Source organism: Rhododendron vialii, chromosome 12a, assembly GCF_030253575.1.
Source record: "Rhododendron vialii isolate Sample 1 chromosome 12a, ASM3025357v1".
NCBI lineage: Eukaryota > Viridiplantae > Streptophyta > Magnoliopsida > Ericales > Ericaceae > Rhododendron > Rhododendron vialii.
The window spans coordinates 33,899,380-33,922,698 of record NC_080568.1 but is presented as its reverse complement, the minus strand read 5'-3'; the positions used below and the strand labels follow the sequence as shown (position 1 = coordinate 33,922,698).

Genomic DNA, 23,319 nt, shown 5'->3' with positions numbered 1-23,319 from the left:
AAATTGAGACAACCGTAAAATTAGAGGGACGACTACAAAAATTTGCCCATCAAAAAATTATGCAAAAGAATTTTCTTTTTCATTAAAACAACACCTACTACTATTTTTGTGGTGTGATTGATTTTCAATTGATAGCCTTCAAGTAATTTTTTGTTATTGAATGCGAAATCTTACAATTCCTCGAAACAAAACAGATAGTAAGTAAACGACAAACTGCATAGGAATACTCCCAACTCTGCGAGTGGTAGCTCTAACTTGAAAGAGCGGCTTGCAAGTCTCTTAAGCCATAAGCATCCTCTACTTTTTTGCTGCTTCATACAAATTAGAGAGAGAGAGAGAGAGAGAGCTGAGATGTCTGACGCAGCTGTGGAATTTCTCGTGGAAAACCTCAAACAGCTTGTAGTCGACAATGCTACGTTGTTCAACAATGTGAGGGGCGAAGTTGATCGTCTTATACGCGATCTTCCATTGTTGAAAGCCGTAATTGAGGTCTCGACAGAGAAGGGCATTGAGGATGCTGTCGTGAAAGCGCTGGTGAGTCGCATCAGAGCTGTGACTTTCGAGGCAGAAGATGCCATCGATTGCTATATGGTTGAGGCTACCGTCCAAAAGGGCAAAAAATGGCTCCTGAAAGTGTTCGGGGGCCTGGATCATGCTTCTAAGCTTCGCGAAGTTGCAAACAAGGTTCAAACCATAAAGGAAGAAGTGGACAATAACCAGATGTTACGTGAAGCCCTTCAAAATAGAGACCCTGCTGGCCGAAAAAGGATGGAGAGGAGGCTCCCTGACGTTGAAAAAGACAACGTGGTGGGATTTGACGAAGCGACTACAACGCTAATTGATCGGCTCACCAAAAATACTGAAGACCTACAAGTAATCTCGATCATAGGTATGGGAGGGCTGGGCAAGACAACTCTTGCTGATAAGGTTTATAACGACCCTAGAGTTTCACGTGAATTTACTACTCGTGTCTGGGTTTATGTATCTCAAAGTTGTAGGAGAGACTTGTTCCTTGAAATTCTGAAATATGTAACTCAAGTCACAAGCGCCATGTATACGATGGGTGAAGATGAGTTGGCTGAAGAAGTCCGTCGCAACCTAACTTTGAAATATCTAATTGTTGTGGATGATGTGTGGGAGAAGGAGGACTGGGAAAGCATTAAAGAGGCTTTCCCCAACACAAGAAACGGAAGCAGAATCCTGCTAACGAGTCGAAATTATCCTGTGGCTGTGCATGCCGATCCATTTAGCCAGCCTTACAAGCTGGATTTTCTAACTCATCCTCAGAGTTGGAAGCTGATCCAGAAGAAGGTTTTTGCTGGAGGAGATTGCCCTCAAGAAGACTTGACGGATGTCGGAATTAGAATTGCAATACAATGCAACGGTCTACCACTCGCAGTTGTGGTAATTGCTGGAATGCTTCAAAAGAACATATCCAAGGATGCGTGGGAGACTATAGCTAAAAGTGTCAAAGCATTCCTTGTCAGGAGGGAAGAGGATTTGATGGAAGTACTAGCTCTTAGCTACTATCACTTACCGCCTCACTTGAAAGCATGCTTCCTTTATTTTGGAGTCTTCCCACAAGACTACAAGATCCCATTTTGGATACTGATCCGATTATGGATTGCTGAGAGATTTGTACAAACATGGGAGAATGTATGCTTGGAGGAGATGGCCGAGGAGCACTTGAATGATCTGGTTGAGAGAAACCTATTGTTGGTGGAACAAAGGAGTTTCAGTGGTCAAATCAAAACATGTCGTATTCATGATATGTTGCGCAGTTTGTGCTTGAGAGAAGCCCTAGCAGAGAACTTCTTATTGGAGATCAAAGAGGGTGGGAGTAATTCATCATCTGACTTAGCCCCCGCTGTAAGTACCATCAATCATCGCCTTTGTATTCATTCTGGTGTTTTGAAATACATTGCTACCAAACCTTCTTGGCCCCATGTTCGCTCTTTCTTGTGCTTCGCCAAGGATCAAGTCGATCTACCCCGTGAACTTGTAGGATACATCCCTGACGAGTTTAAATTGCTGAGGGTATATCACATTCGGCCCATTAGTTTTCCCCGATTTCCTAGTGAGATAGAACAATTAGTTCATCTCGCTTATGTTGCCTTCTCCGGTGACTTCAAAACTATTCCTGCTGCTGTGTCCAACCTTCGGAACCTACAAACTCTTATTGCCCACACAACCTCACGCACCACACGCACCATTGACTTTAAAGCAGACATTTGGAAAATGTTAAAGTTGAGGCACCTGCATACAAACAAGCCTAGTCAGTTGCATGACCCTGTAGCAAAAAAAACTAAGGATCATGATAGCCTACAAACCCTTACCACCATCACGCCCCAGAGTTGTACTCAGTGTGTCCTAGGCCAGACCCCATGCCTAAAGAAGCTTGGTATCCGTGGGAAACTAGCCACCCTCCTTGAGGAGAAGGGAGGGTCTCTTTTTGATAACCTTACCACGTTAAAACAACTTGTGACATTGAAGTTGTTGAATGACGTATTCCCTGAGCCTCCTTCTGAATTTAAACTCCAAATACTTCCCCCGTTCTACAAATTCCCACCAAACTTGAACAAGCTAACCTTGGCCAATACCTTTCTTGAGTGGGAGCAAATGCATGTGCTGGGGATGTTGCCAAAACTTGAGGAGCTCAAGTTAAAGGACAACGCGTTCACAGGGGTAATGTGGAGACTAGTCGACGGGGGTTTTCGAGAACTCAAAGCTTTGCAAATTTGGAAGACAGATCTGGTGTACTTGGAGGCCGAAGCTGATCATTTCCCAAGCCTTCAGCACATTGTTCTTAAGGACTGCACGGGGCTATGGGAGATCCCTTCTAGCCTGGGCAATGTAAAAACACTCCAGACAATCAAGCTTCATCAAACATCACGTACTGCTGCAGATTCTGCCAGGAAAATCAAACAGCAGCAGCAAGAAAGCAACCTTAAGCTTGATATCTTCCCATCAGATCTTTGACATGGCTCAGCTCCAGGTTGGTAAAGATTTTACCTTCGTAGTATATATATAGTTTCAGATCATGGATTTTCAATTAAAGATAAAATGTAGGGGCAAAAATCACACAATCATTTTCTTTGTACCTGGATGGGCCTAGCGAAAACTTTTTTTTTGTTCTTATCATTTTGTCAACGTCATTTTCTTCCCATTCTCCTAATCTAAACCAATTTAAAAAGTACCTTATGTTTTGCAGTCTTTTTAGCTAGGTTAGCTTTCTTTTGTTGTTTTAGCCAGGAGTACTTCTAAATACAAGGAAAATCAACTGTTTATGAAAGTCCAACGGCATATATCAACAAAGACCTCATAATGGAGAAAATTAATGACACAAAACAGATTAGTTAATGATGCAACAGAATTCACAAGAGAATAGTTAGCATACTATTCCAAATGAGATAAACAACTCGAGTCCACAAGCAAACCTTGCGCATAAGGAAAAGAGAGAAAAACTCTGAGTATTACTGAATGAAAGATGAATAATTGAATCGGTTACAATCCCTTTTATAAGACGTTAGCCTAGAAATCATACTGAAAAAGAAATTCTAAATCATGCCAAAACAAGCGGCATTTAAAAAAAAAATCCTAATTAAATGAAATAAGAACCTAATTCTTGTAGACCAAAGGATATCTGGATGGGATTCAGAAAGTGAAGTTACAGTGCAATCTTTAGGCGCTATTTCTATCCAACCTTGGTTGGATAGTACATTGTACTTTTCTACTATTTTACTTTCCCTCGATGTACTCCTTTCAAGATTTATAAAATGTTTCGTTTGCCGCGGAAAAAAAATAATTCTTGTAGACCAAGAATCCTAATAAAGTTGGAAATCAAAATCCAACCAAATACGAAAATTTAATAATTCTAACCTAAAAGGAAATACTTCTAGAATAATAAAAATAAGAATAAGAAATTTTCTTAAATCTTGTCTTACATGATGCAGCAGAATTTACAAGAAAATAGTTAGCGTACTATCCTAAATGAGACAAACAACTCGAGTCCACGAGCAAACCTTGCACACAAGAGAAAGAGAGAGAAACTCTAAATACTAATGAATGAAAGATGAATAATTGAATAGGTTACAACCCCTTTTATAAGATCTAGGTGGAATTGCCGGACAGTGAGAAGTAGGGCAAATAAGTCACAACACATGGACAAGTTTTCATAAAATTGCTCTACACATGAAATGGAAAAAAGTAAATAAGAATACACGGAAAGGGCAAGCAAAATGTCTAATATACCCCTAGGAAAAACATCTGTAAAACTCCTGCCATCTCTCCCTCCTCCCCCTCTTCACTCTCTCTCCTCTTCGCCACTTCTCAACTCGCTCTCTCTCTCTCTATTTCTCTCTACAAGAAATGGTGACGGTGCCCACCACCACCACCACCAGGTGGGCTCAAGCCGGAATCCCTCTCTCACATCGACATAACCAAACTCTCCCAATTCGAGCTCCACGCCTTCTCCCTATGCTCTGACTTCGCCCTCGACCTCCGCCGCCGAAACGACACCGTCGCCCCCCAAATCAACCCCTCCATCTTCAACGAGAGCGCCAGCAGCCGCCGCCAGACCTACTCCCGCTTTTCAGATCTCTCTCTCTACCTTTACACTCTCTCTAGAAAAATTCTCTATGGCGGAGGTTGAGGACAAATGCTTCGTCGAAGGCCTCGCTGGGCCACCGACGACTGGTCCCTCAAGTGGGCTACAGTGACGTCATCGAATTGAAGGTCCGTTACCGCTAGATCTTACATCGCGGAGATCAGTCCATCACTGTCCTTTATGGAGGAGGTGACGGCTGTGATTACGGTAGCAGGAGTGGTGGAGGCGGCGGTGGTTATGGCGGCGGTGGTGTTTACACGTCCTTTGTTTTTTTCTTCTTCACTTTGTTGGGATATTGATCCTTGACCAACTGGGTCGGTTTTGTGTTAATCAGAAATCGTTTTGGTTTTCTTATGTGGGTTTGCTTTAATTCAAGATTTCTGGTAGTGGGTTTTGATTATTTTCCCCTCAGTCCAATTTCAGCTGGAGGGCTGTTTTTCCCCACTTGATTGGTTTTGTAGTTTAGGGATTTGTTTAGGTTTCTGGGTTTTTGAAATCTGAGCTTTCTGCAATTGGTTTTGATTTTGGACGTCTTTTTCTATAAAATTTAAAGTTAAGGGCATTTTTGTCTGAGTAAATTATGAATACCATGAGCTGGGCATTATTTTTCCTCTTTCCACGAGTTTTTAATTCCCAAAAAGTGTCCCATGTATTGGGACTTATTTGCCCCACTTCCCACTGAACTGTAATTTCCCCTAAGATCTAACCCTAGAAATCTTGCTAAAAAAGAAATTCTAAATCATGCCAAAACAAGCGGCATTAAAAAAAAAAAAACATAAAACCTAATTAATTGAAATAAGATCCTAATTCTTGTAGACCAAGAATTCTAATAAAGTTGGAAATCAAAATCCAACCGAATATGAAAAGTTAATAATTCTAACCTAAAAGAAAATATTCCCAGTCAAATCTACTTCTAAAATAATAAAAATAAGAACAAGAAATTTTCTTTAATCGTGTCCTACATCAGTTAATTAGTGTAAATTTTTAGTATCCAGTTTGGTTACGACTGTAGGGGTTCGATTTAGGAGGAGGGACCTTGGCCTGAACTAGTACTTCTCCTCCGCTGCTCTGTTCCTCCGCCGCTGAACCTGCAACAAGTCACTAAGGCTGGAATAGCCTAGTGACCCTCAGACGATCAAGTTAGATGTAAGGAGAGATGTTTTTAGGTCTAGGGTTAGGGATAGATGGCATACCTCTCCAAGATGAGTATCCCTTTGTATTTATAGACCTAGGTTAACTTGGGCTCCAAGCTAGTGCGTGGAGATCACGCTTAGGTAACCGCCTCGGGTGACGTCATAGATGACGCACCGGATAAGACGGTTACGAAGCACATGGCCAGACCTGGCCTAGAAGATTCCTTCCGCCACGTGTCACTCTTGGTCTCCTCTTGCTATGCAACATTCTTCCAAGAGGCTTTAAAGGAATGCATACTTCGGTATTTAACCGAATCATAAACAGGAGACTCGATACCAACCGAGTAAACAGAAGGATATACATAGGCCCATGCTGATATGAGGCCTCGGTTAATGGTGGTCCGGTTAGATTACCGAGGTCATGACCGAAGCCTCCACAATAGCCCCTCAAGCCCCTTGAGCTTTGCACCTCTGCTTCAGGGTCTTGATCCCATCGTATGAGATATCAGGCCATGATCCTTTTTAGAGAATAACCAAAGAGTGAAATTGCTTCGGTAGATTCCGTTCAACCCGCGCCAGAGAAGAGCCACGTGTCAGCTTTTGCCGAGGTCTCAGAATAAAAAGGCTGCCTCGGCACGTGCCATGTCAGTTGATTGGTACGAAACGTCGCGTCGGTGACACGCGTCACCACGCCTAAGGTCTGAATATCCGGCGCCTGTCCTCGGTGCAGACCCCTCAATTCTGGCCGTCCGATGGCGACACGCGTCGAAGATCTAACGGCTCGGTGCATGACGCTTCGTTTCTCGCGCTTCTCTCCGTCTCTCCTATTATAAATAGGGAAGACAGAAGGAAGACGGCTACTCTCTCTCTGCTTCCGAAGTCGAACCGCCGCCGCCGTCCGTTTTCAGTATTCAATCGAGATTTTGAGCGTTTTGGACGCGGATCTCGTCACGAAACTCAGGTATGACGATCTTCAGTCGCTGATTTTCACGCTCTGATCATTTTCTTCAAGTTTTCTTCACTCCAATCCACATTTCTTAAGCGTTGCGACTGTTTCGCCGCTCGCCGTCGTTCATCCCGCGGCGGCGCTGGGCGCTTCCTGCGCTGTTCTTAGTTTTCCCGAGCTCCAGATTCAACCCGAGGCCCACATTCTTCCCGAGGCCAATCTTCAACCCGAGACCATAGAAACGACCACCGGCCTCGGGCACCTTTCTCGGGGAGAGGTGCCTAGAAACTTACCGAGGAGCGATGACCATTTCGCCCCATGCTTGCTAGGTCATGTTGCTTTTCCCTGAGCATATAGCTAACGGGTTTTTGCACGTCTTTTCTTGCTAGGTAGAGGCGAATGGTCATTGAAGTCTCCTCGGACAGTACCAGTAGCTCCCTTTCTATCGATCTTGAGGAGATTTTTGAGGAGTGTCGTGCCCAGGCCGTTTACCGAATTCCGCTGGACGTCATTGAGCCTTCAGACCCCCTTAGAGCTTCACGCCCAGTTACAGCCTTCGCATCTTGGGAGATGGAAACCCCAAGCACTTCTGGCCGTGGACCGGGCCCGTTCGCCGATGCCCCTGAGGAGGTTCGGGGACGAAGGAGGCCGATGAGGCCATGCCCTTACTTGAACCAATACTTTAATGGGACACCGGCTGCCCTCGCCGAGTTCAGAAGGGTTTACAGCATCCCTCCGGACGTGGAGGTCCGGCTGCTTCCTGACAACAACCCGAAGACCCTTCCTCACCGACCGGGGGAATTGATTTTTCCCTTGATGGCAATCACCGAGGGAGGGATTAGATTCCCCCTCCACCAATTTGTCCGACGAGTCCTGCGAACCGTTTCCCTTACCTCCTCCCAGCTTACAGTAAACTCCTACCGGATCATCACAAACATTATTGAGCTGAGGAGGCAGTTCAATCTGACTTTTGGGGTCGAGGAGCTCTTCGGAGTATACCTCCTAGGAGTCAACCGGGAGAGCAACCGATACTACCTCTCTTGCAGGACGGGATACGATACGTTCCTTGTCGATCGTCTCCTCGACTCCGAGGAGTGGGCAAATATTTACCTCTCGGTAACCGCCAACTTCATGTTCGGGACCGGGGAGAATGCCGATACGACTACCAGGGTACAATTTGGGACCGGGGCTCCTGGTCGGTAGAATTTATTCTTCGGTAGAAGTTTTGTTTGTTTTCGTTATGCCCTGCGTACTTTGTAGTAATCCCTTGTTTTGATTTTGCCTTGCAGCCGAGGGAATCGTTCAGCAGCTTCGGGAGAAAGCTGACCGAGCCCGAATTACAGCGGCTTTCGCCATCCCGATCTCCAGTTGGTAAGCTCCGGAGCTACTCGGGTACGTCCCAACCTATACGAGCTTTCTGAAGAAGAAGCCGATGCAGCAAGGGGTACCGCGGGCAGGCCGAGGACTAGGCCGAGGAGGGAGAGCCGGAAGAGGAGCAGGAAGGGGGGAGAGGGGGGCAGGAGAGGACGAAACCGAGGGCAGCACATCCGCGCCTCGGGGGGTTATACGAGAGGAAATCAATCGAGAGACGCCGGAGAGGACCGGTTTAAGCGCGGAAATGGCGGGCACGGGAACCCGAGAGGTGTTGAACTTGAGGCGCCGAAGGCCTGCTGGCCGGGGCAGGGGGACAGTCCCCGGTACTCCTGGTGCCGGGACTTCAAGGCCGACCCCAGTCTCACCGCAGGAGCCTCCGGAGAAGAGGACTCAACGGGAGGGGGGAGACGGAGACGGTGGAGGTCAGGAGACGATCCTGATCGAGGAGGAGCGGGAAGAGGCTGTAGGGGGGATCAGAGGAGCGGAAGAGGGCTCTTGGGTCAACCCGAGGGAACTCCCCTGGGCTCCGGAGTTCCGCCACTTTGTTGGCCGCCCGATCCACCATGCCGACAGTGTCAAAAACCTCGGCGTGGCCTTCGGGATGCTCCAAGGAAGCATTCTTCCTAGGGACGCTCGGGCTGTCACCGGTTTGACTGAGGACATTACGACCGAGATAGCTCAGGCCCTCTTCAATGTAAGTTAATGGTTTGCGTCCCATTTTCTTCAATCTGAAAGTTTGCACTTTGTTGAATTTCTTGTATTTTTCTGTTTGCAGGCTGGAGCTCGGGCATTGGCCATCAATGACCGATGCAAAAAGCAGGAAGAGAAGACTGATAAGCTTGCCCGGGAGCTGGCTCGGAAAGAGGAAGACCTCAAATTGGCTCGGGAGACTTGCGAGCTCTACCTGGCGGACTTCTGAAGGTGCGACAGGGAGAGAGTGGAGGCAGAGGCCAGAGCCGCCAAGGCCGAGGAGGATGCCGATACAATGCGAGTCACCAGGACCACAGAGGTTGACTTCGCGAGGAAGGGAGGCTACGATGAAGGCTGGGATGCAGCCGGAGTAGAGTACAAAAAGCAGGTTCGGGAGATTGAGGCGGAGCTGCATCGGGACCGTTTCTTGGACGGCCTTCGGTATGGCCATGAAGCCTTTATGAAGAGGCTCGACCTCCCCGAAAACTCTGATCTCCGAACCCTCCCCGAGGCGCCTCCCGAGGAGCTTGTCCTTCCAGAAGAAGAGGAGGAAGTGGTGGAGCCGGCGTCCGAGGACCAAGGTCTTGGGAACCAAGCTAATCCAAATGCCCCAGCGTCCGAGGACCAGCTCGACCACCCAGCTCGCTCTTAGGATAGTGTCTTCTTTTACTTTTGTCTTTGAATTCTGTAACTTTTGACTGGACGGCTCCGAACATTGGGAGTTTGCTGTTCCAGAGTTTGTAAATATTTGATATTGAAGCAGTAACTTTTTGTTCATGGATTGTTGCTGAAACTTTATAATGCTTTGTCTTCTTGAATGTTAATCTTTGAAATGCTTGTATGATTGGTTTGCTCCATGGGTTAAGATGCCCCTGCTTCGGTGAGACTTGAAAAGTTTGTAGAAACAAGTATAAACTGAAGCATTAACCGAATCGATTTGTCAAGCATAAAAAAGATGTTCAAGAAAAAGTGATTTGATCCGAATCCCCTGCTAGTAGGAGGGTCGGTAGGGATCGAATCAGAAGCAATCGTTTAGTGAATTTTTGACTTGCACGCGCCTGCTTATTGATAGAAATGAGCCTAACGGGCAGTCGCGAGATGGTATTACTACTAGGGACGTAGGCCGGGGTCACGAAGGGGTATGGCTTCTGCCATAGGTTCGTGACGCAGCGAGTCCGAATAGTTGGGAATTTCTGGTGGGTCGATATAAGGGGCTCGGAGAGAAAGGCCGAGTATCCTTACAGCGAGTGACCAGAAATCCAGACGACCGAAGAGGCCTGGGCGACTTGGTGGGAATTTTGTCCGAGGGTATCACCTATGAGAGAACAATATCCCTGAAGTCGGTATAAAATGGGCCGGGCAAGAACGGACCAAGTATAAGTAATTTAAACAATCAGTGTACGAATAGTGCCAAAGAGATAATTCTCATTAAAACTCGTGGAGTATTGTCAATACATAAGCAGATTGCCTTCAAAACTTTCTTAAAAGAAAATGCAACGTAATAAAGACCAAACGGGCGTCGGTATCCGAGCACTACCCGTAGAACTTCTTCAAGTTGTTTGCATTCCATGACTTAGCAATGGGGGAACCATCCAGCTTCTCCAATTTGTAGTTATCCGATCCGAGGTGCTTGAGAACTTGGTAGGGACCCTCCCAATTGGGCATTAGCTTTCGCTTTTTGGATTTCTCAACCACCTTTTTCCAAACGAGATCGTCAGGCTTGAACGACCTGAGGCGCACGCTTCGATTGTAGCCCTTTGCAACCTCCTATTGGTATGAAGCAAGCTTGATCGTTGCGTTGTCCCGCTCTTCTTCGGCTAAATCGAGGTCCGAAGCAATGGTGTTGTTGTTGACCGACTCATCAAAATTTTCTGTTCTCATTGTTGGGAGTCCGACTTGGAGTGGGATGACCGCCTCCATTCCGAATGCTAAAGAAAAAGGAGTGCGACCAGTGGAGCGCCGGGGAGTAATACGGTAGCCCCAGAGTACCCTGGGTAGCTCTTCGGCCCACTTTCCCCATCGTGACTCGAGTCGGCGCTTGAGTCCAGATGAAATTGCCTTGTTTGCAGCCTCGGCCTGTCCGTTGCCCTGGGGGTAAGCCGGAGTGGACGTGTCCCATTTGATACCGTATTCGTGAAGCAGAGCCCGGTACTTCTGCCCTGTAAACTGCCCTCCATTGTCAGTAATTATGGCGAACGGCACACCGAAGCGTGAGATGATGTTGCGCCACACAAAGCGGATGACGTCTGGTTCTTCGATGGTTACCAGGGGCTCGGCCTCGACCCATTTCGAGAAATAATCTATTGCGGTTAAGAGGAACTTGAATCCACCCGGAGCGACTGAGAGCTTTCCAACGATATCCATGCCCCATTGGGATAAGGGCCAGGGGCTGGTGAGAGGGCTTAGGTCCCCGGCCGGCTGATGGATAATGGGAGCGAACATCTGGCACTTCTTGCAACGCTTGACGAACTCTTCAGAGTCCTTCTTCATTGTCAGCCACCAATATCCCTGAGTGAGGGCTCGGTGGGCGAGCGACCGTCCACCGGAGTGACAACCGCTGTCGCCGGCATGAAGCTCTTCAATGATGCCCGGAACTTGATGTGGGTGCGCAACCAATAAGTATGGCCCGGTAAATGATCTTCGGTAAAGCTTGCCGTCGGGATTGAGCCAGAAGAGAGCGGCTTTGTTTCGGAGTCGGTGAGCCTCCTTTTTGTCGGTGGGAAGGGAGTCATCCCTCAGGTAAAGGACGATTTCATCCATCCAGCTCAGGCCAAGCTCGATGTTGAGTATTTCCTTTTGTAGATCATCGAGCTCAAAACTGGGCTTGTCAATAGAATTGAAGGAAATGGAGCGGTGTCCGGTACATGAGAATGCCGAAGCGAGCCCTGCAAGGGCATCGGCGTGGGCGTTCTGTTCTCTGGAGATATGTTCGACTCTGATCGCTTTAAAGCGTTGAATGAGCTGGACTGCGGCGCTGAGGTAGGTACGCATGCGATCATCCCGAGCTTCATATTCTTCAGAGAGTTGGTTAACCACCAATTGGGAGTCGCTGTAAACGACGAGCTCTTCGATGCCAATGGCTTCGGCAGTTTGAGTCCCGAGATCAATGCCTCATATTCGGCCTCGTTGTTGGAGGCTGGGAAGTTGATGGAGAATGAGCTTTCGTGCAAGACACCGAAAGGTGAGAGAAGAACGACGCCTGCACCTGCGCCACGGCTGTTGCAGGCACCATCGACGTACATTTTCCAAACATCTCCGTGAAAAAGCTGCCATGCTGTGCTAGGGTTGGCCTAGAGTACTGCCTCGGTGCTCGGAGTGGGTTCCGAAGCGGATATGTTGGGCGGTGTAAGCTCGGCAATGAAGTCGGCCAGCACCTGAGCTTTTATTGCTGTCCGAGGTTGAAAGTGGATTTCAAAATTGGCAAGCTCAACGGCTCATTGTGAGATTCGGTTGGAGAGATCGGCCTTCCGAAGAAGAGATTTGAGGGGGAACTCGGTCAGGATGATGATGCGATGCGACTGGAAGTATGGGGCAAGCTTTCGGGAGGCTGAGATGAGGGCGAGCACGAGCTTCTCCAGGGGGAGGTAACGCGTCTCCGCGGGAGTCATGGTTTTGCTAGAGTAATAGATTGGCTGGTGCTCTCGGCCCTCCTGTCGGACAAGCATCGAGCTCACAGCGTGCGAAGAGATAGCTAGGTAGAGGAACAGGTCCTCTTGGTTCTGAGGAGTGACGAGGAGTGGAGCCGCAGAAAGATACTCCTTTAGTCGTTGTAGGGCTCGGTCACAGTCTTCCGTCCAATTGAAACTTCGTCGGCTGCCCTTCAGGAGTGCAAAGAATGGCTGACATTTGTCCGAAGAACGACTTATAAACCGATTCAGGGCTGCAGCCATGCCGGTTAGACGCTGAACATCGCGCTTGTTGTGGGGAGCCGAGAGCTGATCAATAGCTCGAATCTGGGAAGGATCGGCCTCAATACCGCGTCGGGAGACGAGGTGGCCAAGAAATTTGCCAGAGCGGACGCCGAAGACGCATTTCTCGGCATTGAGGCGGAGTTTGTGGTTCTTGAGTATCTCAAAGACTTCGGCGAGGTGAGTTAGATGATCACCGGCGCGAAGACTTTTAACCACCATGTCGTCAATGTACGCCAGCATAGTGTCGCCTAGTAATCGCTCGAACATCTTGGATATCATTAGTTGGAAAGTTGCTCCGGCATTTTTTAAACCGAAGGCATGACAAGGTAACCGAAGATCCCGTGAGGGGTAATGAAGGCAGTGTTCTCGATATCGCTTTCGCTCATGGCGATCTGGTGGTAGCCCCGGTACGCATCCAAAAAGCTGAGTCGCTCGTGTCCGGAGGTGGCGTCGACGAGCTGGTCGATACGGGGAAGAGGAAAGAAGTCCTTCGGGCAAGCGTCATTGAGGTTGGAGTAGTCGACGTAGACACGCCATTTACCATTCTTTTTCTTGACTACGACGGTGTTAGCCAACCACTTGGGGTACTGGACCTCTCTGATTGCCCCAGCGTTTAGGAGTCGGTCGACTTCTTCAATGACAGCCTCGGAGTGAATAGGAGAGGACCGTCGTGCCTTCTGTACGACCGGTCGTTTGGCTTTGTCGATGTTGAGCTCGTGGCAGATGAAAGAGGGGTCGAGCCCCGGCATCTCATAGGGGGTCCAGGCGAACACTTCAATGTTTCGGTTGAGAAAAGCTACCGTCTCGTTCCGATCAGTATCACTAAGTGAGGAACTGACAAGGAAGAAGCGGGAGCCGTCCTCGGTGATTGGGATGGTGACCACGTCTTCAACGGTTTTTTCGTCGGGGGATCTACTGACGTCCTCCAAAACAGGGGCTTCGGGGGTTTCGATGAGATTCACCGGGAGGTCTGTTTGGTGCTTCGGACGGCGTTGACGTAGCACTGCTTGGCCGCGGTCTGGTCTCCGTACAAGTCTTCCTAGTGCCCGTGAGTGCCAATGAAACGTACCACTTGGTGATAAGTGGAGGCAATCGCTTTAAGTTTATGCAGCCAGGTTCGACCGACAATGGCGTTGTAAGGGCCAGGGACGTCGACCACCACAAATTCCATTTCAAGAGTTATCGAGCCGGCACGGACAGGAAGAGTGATCATACCGATGGGCCAGACAGGAGCTCCGTTGAAGCCGACAAGGGGAACTTCGGAGGGACGGAGGTCGGTCTCGAGAATCTTCAGATCCTTGAAAAGAGAGTAATACATGACTTCGGCCGAGCTACCCTGGTCTACGAGGACGCGACGGACGTTGAAATTTCCGATACGTAGCGTGACCACGAGGGCGTCGTTGTGGGGAAGCTGGACACGGTTGAGATCCTTCTCGGTAAACATTATCGTCCACTTGGAGCCATCATCGGTTCTAGGGCGCTTTGGTTCGGGGCCGACTAACATGACCTGCTTGGAGGAGAAGGCTTCATTCAACTCTGCTCGGATGACTCGAGCGGCCTCGGGGTTCAAGGGACCGTGTATGACGTGGATTGTCTGGACCTCTTCCTCCGTATTTGTTTCGGTCCGTTGCACCCGAGCCGTCGTCTTTTCGTGATCGATGAAGTTGCCGAGGTGGCCTCCCGCGACAAGCTGCTCCAAGTAGGCTTTGAAGGGCTTGCAACCGGTGGTGAAGTGACCTTGTTCGCTGTGGTAACTGCATCGGACGATGGGATTCTTGATTTTCCCATTCTCGGTTCCTAGCTTTTGATTTGGGAAGGAGAAAAAAGGCTGATCCTTTACTTGATCGATGATCCGGTAGATAGGAATAGTGAAGACGGTCTTTTCGGCATTGAAGTCACTTGGCTTCGGTCCCCTCCTCGGCGACTGCTTGATTGTGTTGACCTGTTTCTTCGATGTTGGGACAGGTGCGGGAGCCGATATGGACACCGAGGTGTTTAACGTCTTTGAACTCGTGGGCTTCCCAATGCCTCTCTCTGCCTTGGATTCGATGAGCTGACACCAGCCCTCAATTCGAGTCATAAGGTCCTTCATGGAGTTTGGCTTATGGCGAGCGAGGTCGTCGTAGACTTGCTCGTCTTGGGAGGTGAGACCGAGCTTGAATCCTCAGGCAGAGATGACACCGTCGCAACCCTCTATTTCATTGAACAACTCCCAATAACGGCCGGCGTACTGCCGAAGCGTTTCGTCGTTCCTCTTCCGGAGGGCTAAGAGGGAGTCGATCTCCTTCTCGTGCTTGTTGCTCGTTACGAACCGGGCCATGAAGGCATCACAGAGGGAGTCGAACGAGGAGATTGACCGAGCCGGGAGTTGATTGAACCAGGTGAGGCCCAGGTTGCCGAGACTGGCAGAAAACACTTTGCACAGGAAGGCGTCGTCCGAGGGTTCATTCCGAAGAAACAGAGACATGACAGTTTTATACTGAACCAGATGAATGTAAGCCTCGGTCTTGCCGTCATATTTGGCAAACTTGGGCTGGGAGAATCCCTTGGGGGGGGTAACCGAGTCGATCTCTCTTGTGAAAGGAGAGGTCGTGAGTCGTGCAAGTCGCGCATCGCGATGAGGTCGGATCGAACGGTCGGGGCCGTTTGGACGCTCGGTCGCTGTACGCTTCTTGGGAACGAGTTTGTCCAATCGTTCATGCTCCTTTCTCTTTGGGTCAATACTAACCGATTTCCTGGGAAAACGCTCTTGGCGGTGATGTCGGTAGCTATCCCTAGCGGAAGGCTCGAGGCGCTCGGTGACCGGGCTCCTGCTGTGTGCGCCGCCGAGGTGCGAGACAATGGGACTTCTGGCTCGAGGGCCCTTCAGGCGCTCTCGGTATCCTCTAGTCTGGATCTCGACAAGGCCGTCATCTCCCCTGGATGCCCTTGTGAGGCTAGGGGTAGATTCCCGGCCTGTCTTGCCCACGAAGACCGAGTGGGTGGAGGAGGCAGAGACGCTCGCACCGCCGAGCCTGTCAAAGGCCGATGGTCTCCTTCGAAGTTGCACAGGAAAACGAGAACGGTCCCTGTGCGATGCGTCTTTTGGGGCTCGAGTGTCCGCCTCTCTTGGTGACTCAAGACGATCCTTGACTGAGGGGCGAGGTCTGTGCTCTAGCAGGTGACCGGCTTCGTGACTGCGTGGGGGTGTGTGACGGTTTGTCCTTCCGCTGCGGCTCCCGGAGGAGTGAGATGGGGAGATGAGGAGGTGTTTGATCTCCGCCAACTCGTCTCGAACGTGTTTGTCGCGGTCCACGACCGTCGTGAGGTCGTCGATTTTTCGCTCGAGATGGCGGATGTAGGAGTGGAGCTCGGAGGATGGGCCTGCGTCTGGAGCTGACGCTCCGGCGCCAACTCCGATGGATATGTGGGTCTTTCCAAGGGCGGCCGCTCCGCCAGAAGCCAGGTTATGGTCCACGAGGGAACCGAGCCCGTGGGCGGTACCACCGTGATGTGCGTCATCGATCTCCACCATGTTTGATTCTGGATGTTTTAACGGAACAGAAAGGGGGAGGTGAAAGTTGAAAGGGTGGCTAGGTCCCCAGCGGAGTCGCCAATTGTAGGGGTTCGATTTAGGAGGAGGGACCTTGGCCTGAACTAGTACTTCTCCTCCGCTGCTCTGTTCCTCCACCGCTGAACCTGCAACAAGTCACTAAGGCTGGAATAGCCTAGTGACCCTCCGACGATCAAGTTAGATGTAAGGAGAGATGTTTTTAGGTCTAGGGTTAGGGATAGATGGCATACCTCTCAAAGATGAGTATCCCTTTGCATTTATAGACCTAGGTTAACTTGGGCTCCAAGCTAGTGCGTGGAGATCACGCTTAGGTAACCGCCTCGGGTGACGTCATAGATGACGCACCGGATAAGACGGTTACGAAGCACATGGCCAGACCTGGCCTAGAAGATTCCTTCCGCCACGTGTCACTCTTGGTCCCCTCTTGCTATGCAACATTCTTCCGAGAGGCTTTAAGAATGCATACTTCGGTATTTAACCGAATCATAAACAGGAGACTCGATACCAACCGAGTAAACAGAAGGATATACACAGGCCCGTGCTGATATGAGGCCTCGGTTAATGGTGGTCCGGTTAGATTACCGAGGTCATGACCGAAGCCTTCACAACGGCTACTGCATTGTATCATATGTTTAGACGTAATATACCCTCTAATCTATTTTAAGTTTGCGTATATATAGGGAACGCTTTTGTATTTGAGAGTCTTCTAATGAATGTGCAGTTGCGGGATATATTTTTCAGAAGTTTTTAGGAACTCTTATAGTTTTTAATATATAAGATAAGATAAGATAAGCAAATGAAAGTAGAGAGCCCATTGCTCAATAAATAAAGAACAGCGTTGGGTGGCACATATAGTAAACCCACCATATATATTGTTTATGCAAGCAGTAAGCATACAACTATGATGGATAGAATGGTATCTCAATTTCATTTGTTGAAAAGGAAATTTGATTTTAAGAATTATAAATTCTGAGAAATTATGTAGACACGTGATACATAAATGGTGTGGTTCATGTATGTAATTGAATAGTCTTCTGAATTATTTATGTATGTAGATAAAGGGTCAAGATATTAGAGATTTATGTACTTGACTAGGTTCATGCTACTAGGAGCCTAGAAATACTTCGAAAATCTAATGGCCAATTAATGTAGGGACAGAGAAAAAAGAGTGAGTTTGAGTAGAGTGAATAAACTACAATGAACTAATCAAGTGTTAATGGAGTAATGTGAAGTATTTTTTTTACACAAATAGCATGTTCTCTCCTAGTCTCCTCGACAGCTCTTCCTTACCATGTGAGTGATTTAGGCCCATCGCAGATTTCCAACGCATTCTGCATATATATCACTACTTTGACGCAACTAAACTTATGGATCTCAACCATCGCAGATTCATTGGAGGTCCATAATTATTGCTTAAGGTAGTCAACCCTCAAATTATATTGTTTAAGATAGTTTCTTGGAGCTTCCATCTTTCCTTTTTTTTTTTTTTAATGACGGAGGAACAACCGTGCAGCCAGGCCACTAATTGGACCTATCTGCACAACCCAAACCACCGGGGGGACTAGGGCGACAGCACCAACCAACAGCCCCCAACTTGCAGCAAGACATACTCACAGTATTCACCCTGTGAGAAATCGAACCCCAGAACTTGAGAAGTACTCCCAAAATCTGGCACTCGCCTGAATGATTGGGGCAAGTAATCGAACCCGCTGGGGAATCAACCTATGGAATTGCTTCACTTTTGTATTTGAATTCGATAATAGCAATTGGTAATATATATAGCTACACTTTCCGTAAATAATTAATAGATTTTCCTACATTTGTGGGAAGCAATGTTGTGAAGTAATTTCCGCAGAGTAGCTACTCGTGTAGTATTCGTGTGTCCTGTTGCACGTGGGATAGTGTTCCGTTCTATAACGTTCGGGATTTTTGAATTTCTTTTAAAAGAAAAAAAAAACATTTTTATTTAGTTGCGCATTATTTTCTATTGTGACATCTCGTTGAATTTCATATGCGTATGATTGTGTGAGTGCATGAGTGGGTGTTGTGTATATAGTATACGTTATTTCTTCTGGTATTATTATTCTACCTTGTATTTCATCTACCTTTCTTTCAATATCTACCACTTGTTCTACGGGAAGAGAGGTAGTTAAAATTAATCTCTATAAGAATGTTGATATATAGTTTTCTGAATTGAACATTGATATGTAGTTGATTAGTGTAAAAATTGTGTGTATGTTTTCGAAAAAAAAATGACATCGAATGGAAAAAGGAATGAGCAGGTTTGGAATCGGAATTTGAAATGTGTAACGTGAGGCATACCTACTATAGCCTGACTCCTGTAGTTTGTAGATAAGAAAAGATTAAAGTTTAAGTTCATATTAGTGGTGCACTAATTATACCCATAGTTTATTCTGGGACACTTGAACCTAAGTGAGTTCGTACGGTGATTAGGATTCGAAATAATTACCTTGCCCTGTCCTGGAAATACATATTGACCAAGATGTTTAAGTTATGTAATAGCTAATCTTGATTGTAGAATTCCAATGTTAAATTAGTATTGACAATTGTTTTTGTTTCTTTTGAAATGAGGTTTCGGTAGAATAATCTTGGGAAAGACTATACTACACACCTCTTATTTGAGTGTGTATCATATGCACTCTCCAAAATGTTATGAATTGTAGAGAAAATGTTACGAATCGTATTGCTAAAAAGTTACGAATCGTATAAAGGTTATGAGATACATCAAAATGTTATGAATCATAATGAAAATGTTATGAAACGTATTGCTGAAAGGTTATGAATTCTAGAATAAAAGTTACGAAACACATTAAAATGATTAAAATGTTATGAATGAACCATAAAATAGGTGCATATGATAAAGTGATTGATTTACTGCGCTATTTCAATTTCATTAATGGCTTGATTAATCTTTATTACAAATATTTGACACGCATAATGTTAATGCCTAAGAGAACCTAGAATGGACATTAGGGCATGGGTTGGTTACGGGGATGAAAAGAAAGATAGTCATTGTATAAGAAAGAATAATGAGATAATAAGATGAGCTATGGATTGTGACGCCACATAGAGTCCGGGCTCCGGAGGAGAGTCTTGGTAGACATCTGGATGAATGGTCATAGGACCCTAAATGTTTAAGATAGAAACCTAACCCTGAGTATGTCATGGCTATGATTAACTTTTGAGAAACGGGATTGCACTGCAAGGGGTGGAATTTATCATGTTCGTTCTCCTTGTTTTAGTTGTAGATGAATTCTACTAAGTAGATAACTTAGGATCTTTCATCCGAGCGTAAGAAGGGAGTTGAATCATGCCATGACCATAACTTGGTGGTTAAGGGTAGGATAAATCTCAAGGTAGAGATCTTAGATTTCACACAGGTTGAAGAATAGTAATAAAAATCAAGCACTGTCATTTATATTGCATTTTATATCCTGTTATTTGTAAGTTACGGGTTTCGGATAGGTTTTAGCTATTGAGTGTTAATCTTTAACGGTACTAGGTACATTACCCTGGTATTCAAACACTAGGTATATGTTGAAGAAGGAGCAGAAAGGCCGTATGAAGAAGGTGAAGTGACAATGACAGATGAAGAAATTGTCGAACTCCGAATTCTGTACCCTTAGTTGCTCTGTAATTTTAGTTAAGTATTTGAAATTGAACAACATGGTATTTTGGCATAGTACATTCGAATTTGAGATGTTGTAATGAGACTCGAAAATTATTTTTGGAACTTTAATGCCTTCAAAAAGAAAAATATTTTTGAAAATCTCTTTCCATGGTGTAAATAATGTCTTCGAAATTCAGGGTGTTACACGTTCCATGTGACTGCTCTAAAATTAGAGGGTGTGATGTCGATTTTTGTAAGGCCTTTCTAACCCCAATTATTTATTGGAGAGACCGTCATACTCCATCCAACCTAGATAAGATGGGCTCTTTGTATATGCAATACCTCAGCCGATCAGACTCTATTTTTCTTGGGTGACACGCCGAGAAAACAATTCCAGCATTTTGTGTTTAAGTTCCACAGATTATTTTTGGATATCATTCAGCCGTTAATGCAAATATTTGCTATTACCTGTGAGCTGCTACTACTCGTGTGATACATTGTTGAGATGCATCTTTTGTTCTTGATACCTTATTGAGATGCATATCCTATTCTTGATAGTAATTGTTGAGGCGCATAATTTTCTTCACATCAGCTTCTTGGAAAATATCAAATTACTGTTCCATTTATTTGTATTCATATATATGTACTTACTCTTAGCATGCTAAATTACTCACGGGGCTTTTAGCTAACAAAATTATTCCATACATTTTTCAGGTGATAATTTGGATGGTGATTGAGGACTTGCTATATACCGTTGGGACCCATCAGTTGGACCTCTAGGGCATCATTCATCTCGTATTTGTGTTTTAATAAGCACTATTTGTCCGTTTTGAATGAGTTGTTGTATTTGAATAAATGGTGGATGTTTGTATCCCCACCGAAATGTATGGTCATTAATTTGAACTCTTGTCCGTTTTGAATGTGTTGTATTTGAATAAATGGTGGATGTTTGTATCCCCACCAAAACCTATGGTTATTAATTTGAACTCTTGCATTTTAATATGATTCAGCACTCGTTTACAATCTATTGATTTGTGGGTTATTTAGGCTTTGTGGCCCATGGCCGATCTTGCTGCCGGAATCAGGTTGTGACAGTATGGCATGCCTAATCAAATTTTGCTATGCACTACCATGCATATATGATCTGTTTTGTTAGAACTTGTGGCTCATACATGAGAGATACCGAGAAGTTTTACAATAAGGGCTAGTTGCGAGCGTAGTGGAGCGAAGCGGAACAGAACAGAGCGATGCAATTGGCCTATCGGGTCCAAAGTAGATTGGGCCTTTGGCCCAGGCGTTCCGTAATTTGGGGGGTCGCTCCCGCGGTATGGTACGGTGTTAGAAGAGTACTATGGATATTCAGGCCATAATACGGATTAGGACAAAAATAGAGGAGGTATAAATATTCTCTACTGTAAAACCTTATGTACTGTGATTATCAATAAGAAAGACTGCTCTCTCGCTCTCGTAGACGTACCCGATTTTGGGAAACCACGTATGTTGCTGTGTCGATTTCTTTACTGTTTTATACTCGTGAATCATATGTGTGTGTTGCGATCCTAACATGTTTTATTAATCTTCTGAATGACTTTTTATGTCCTTAGCCTAAAAAAGTTCTTACATCTAAACATCGGAGGATGATATTGGGTCCGGAAAAGGTTGGTAACTACAACTTGCTACTCTATGATATACTATATTGAATTTTGTTTAGTGTTCGGGCCTTAGGATGGAATAGACAAATTCACGTACAAAATCTAACTTCCATTGATTTTTACTCACAAATCTTGTACACACACCACACCACACTGGGTGGGAGTGGAACCCCTTTGGGGCTCGTTCGTCTCACTCTGTTTCCTCTGCACACACACTCACTGCACTTCACATGCGCACACAGCACACTGATAGATATTTGCACAAGAACCAACTGGATGTTGGGTTTTGCCCTTGTGGTAATAGGTTTGAAAAAGAAAAAGAAAATAGTTGGTTGGCTGGTTGTGCATTTATTGGCTTAAGCCATTGTGCTCATTGGAAGTGGGTATGCCGGCTGTGCATGTTTCGGATCTCTTGTTTTCTATTTAAAATTTTAAATGAAGCAATGCTTGTGTGCCGTGTACATGTGTGTGACGCTAAAGAAGAAAGGGAAAGTCTTCAATACACACCCTTTTAAAGTGTGTACCATATGCACCTATTGTGTGGTTCATATTGTGCCACCTCATTAAAAATTACTTGTAGGACCGGTCATTCATAACATTTTATTTCGTATCGTAACTTTTATACTAAAAATTCGTAACTTTTCATCAGTATGATTCGTAACTTTTTAGCAATAGATTCATAACATTTTGGAAATCATAACATTTTAGTGTTTTTCACTGAGGGTGCATATGATACACTCCCAAATAAGGGGTGTGTATTGTAGCACTTCCCCTAAAGAAAATAGAAGAGTGGGAAAAACGACAGTGTGTGAGAGAGAAAATTGTGTGAGTTTGAGGGAAATAAAAATATCGAGAGCTTAAGAGCTAGAGTATGATATTTTGTATCTCATTGTACTCATGTAATATTCGTGGAAATTGTTCTATCTCTTGTGGATGTACCCGAGTTTAGAGAACCACGTAATCTTATGTCTCTTTTGTGTGTGATTATTTTTGTTTTAGTACGCTTCCGTTGCGGGTGAGATCAGATATTTCCCTACACTGGAAAGGAATACATATCTCACCAAATTGGGAGGCCAGTTACCTACCAAATTAAATAATCAAGTTTACCTAATTCTACCTTCTAGGAAGAGGAACAGGGGCGGCACACTAATAGCCCAGATGTGATGACCCGATTTTAATCAACAAAAAATAGTTTAACTACTACTACTAAAACAATTTAGAAAATTAGAGGCCGATCCTCTTTTTTAGGTTCGTTTTGATCCCACTCCTGAATATTATTTTTGAACTTAGATAGATTCGGTTACATTACTTAATGATCTTTCTGCCCGCAAAGATCCTGTCCAAGAATGAAAAGTAAAAACTAAACTCTCTCTCTCTCTCTAAACCACTCACAGCAACACCTCTTCAACAGACCTACACCTCTCTGTCCCTCCATCGATTGAGCAGCTCTGACCACCGCCGTCGCCGTCATCTCCTCTCCAAGAATGTTGCGCCAACACCACCACACCCGGTCCTCCTCCGCCACATCTCCGGCGGAGGTCGACGAGACCATGGTCGCCAACTGAAGCTCCCCGAGTCAAGATCTGAATCTGCCGCAGCCTCAACGGCGATGACGACGATCTAAATCCGGCGCAGATCACAACGGCCAGAGTTTTAAAAGCGTTGCCGGTGTTGGGAGACTCAATTTCGAATAAGTATCGCTCTCGGTCAAATCTCGTTTTGACTCGATTTCAACCAATTGGGCTTTGTGCATTACGGTCGGCTATGTGAGATTTCAACCAATTTTAATCGATTGGAAATGTACAGAGAGAAGTGGCGGTCCA

At 46.0% G+C, this 23,319-nt stretch overlaps 1 protein-coding gene across 1 annotated transcript; it reads left to right on the top strand.

Annotated features, from left to right (window-relative positions):
* The first annotated feature begins 351 nt into the window (after positions 1–351).
* LOC131309699 (putative late blight resistance protein homolog R1A-10) lies at positions 352–20,714 on the top strand. The gene is made up of 2 exons (XM_058336296.1): positions 352–2,995; positions 20,559–20,714. The coding sequence occupies exon 1, from the start codon at positions 352–354 to the stop codon at positions 2,977–2,979; it is 2,628 nt and encodes an 875-aa protein (XP_058192279.1). The 3' UTR covers positions 2,980–2,995; positions 20,559–20,714.
* The last annotated feature ends 2,605 nt before the right edge of the window (positions 20,715–23,319 follow it).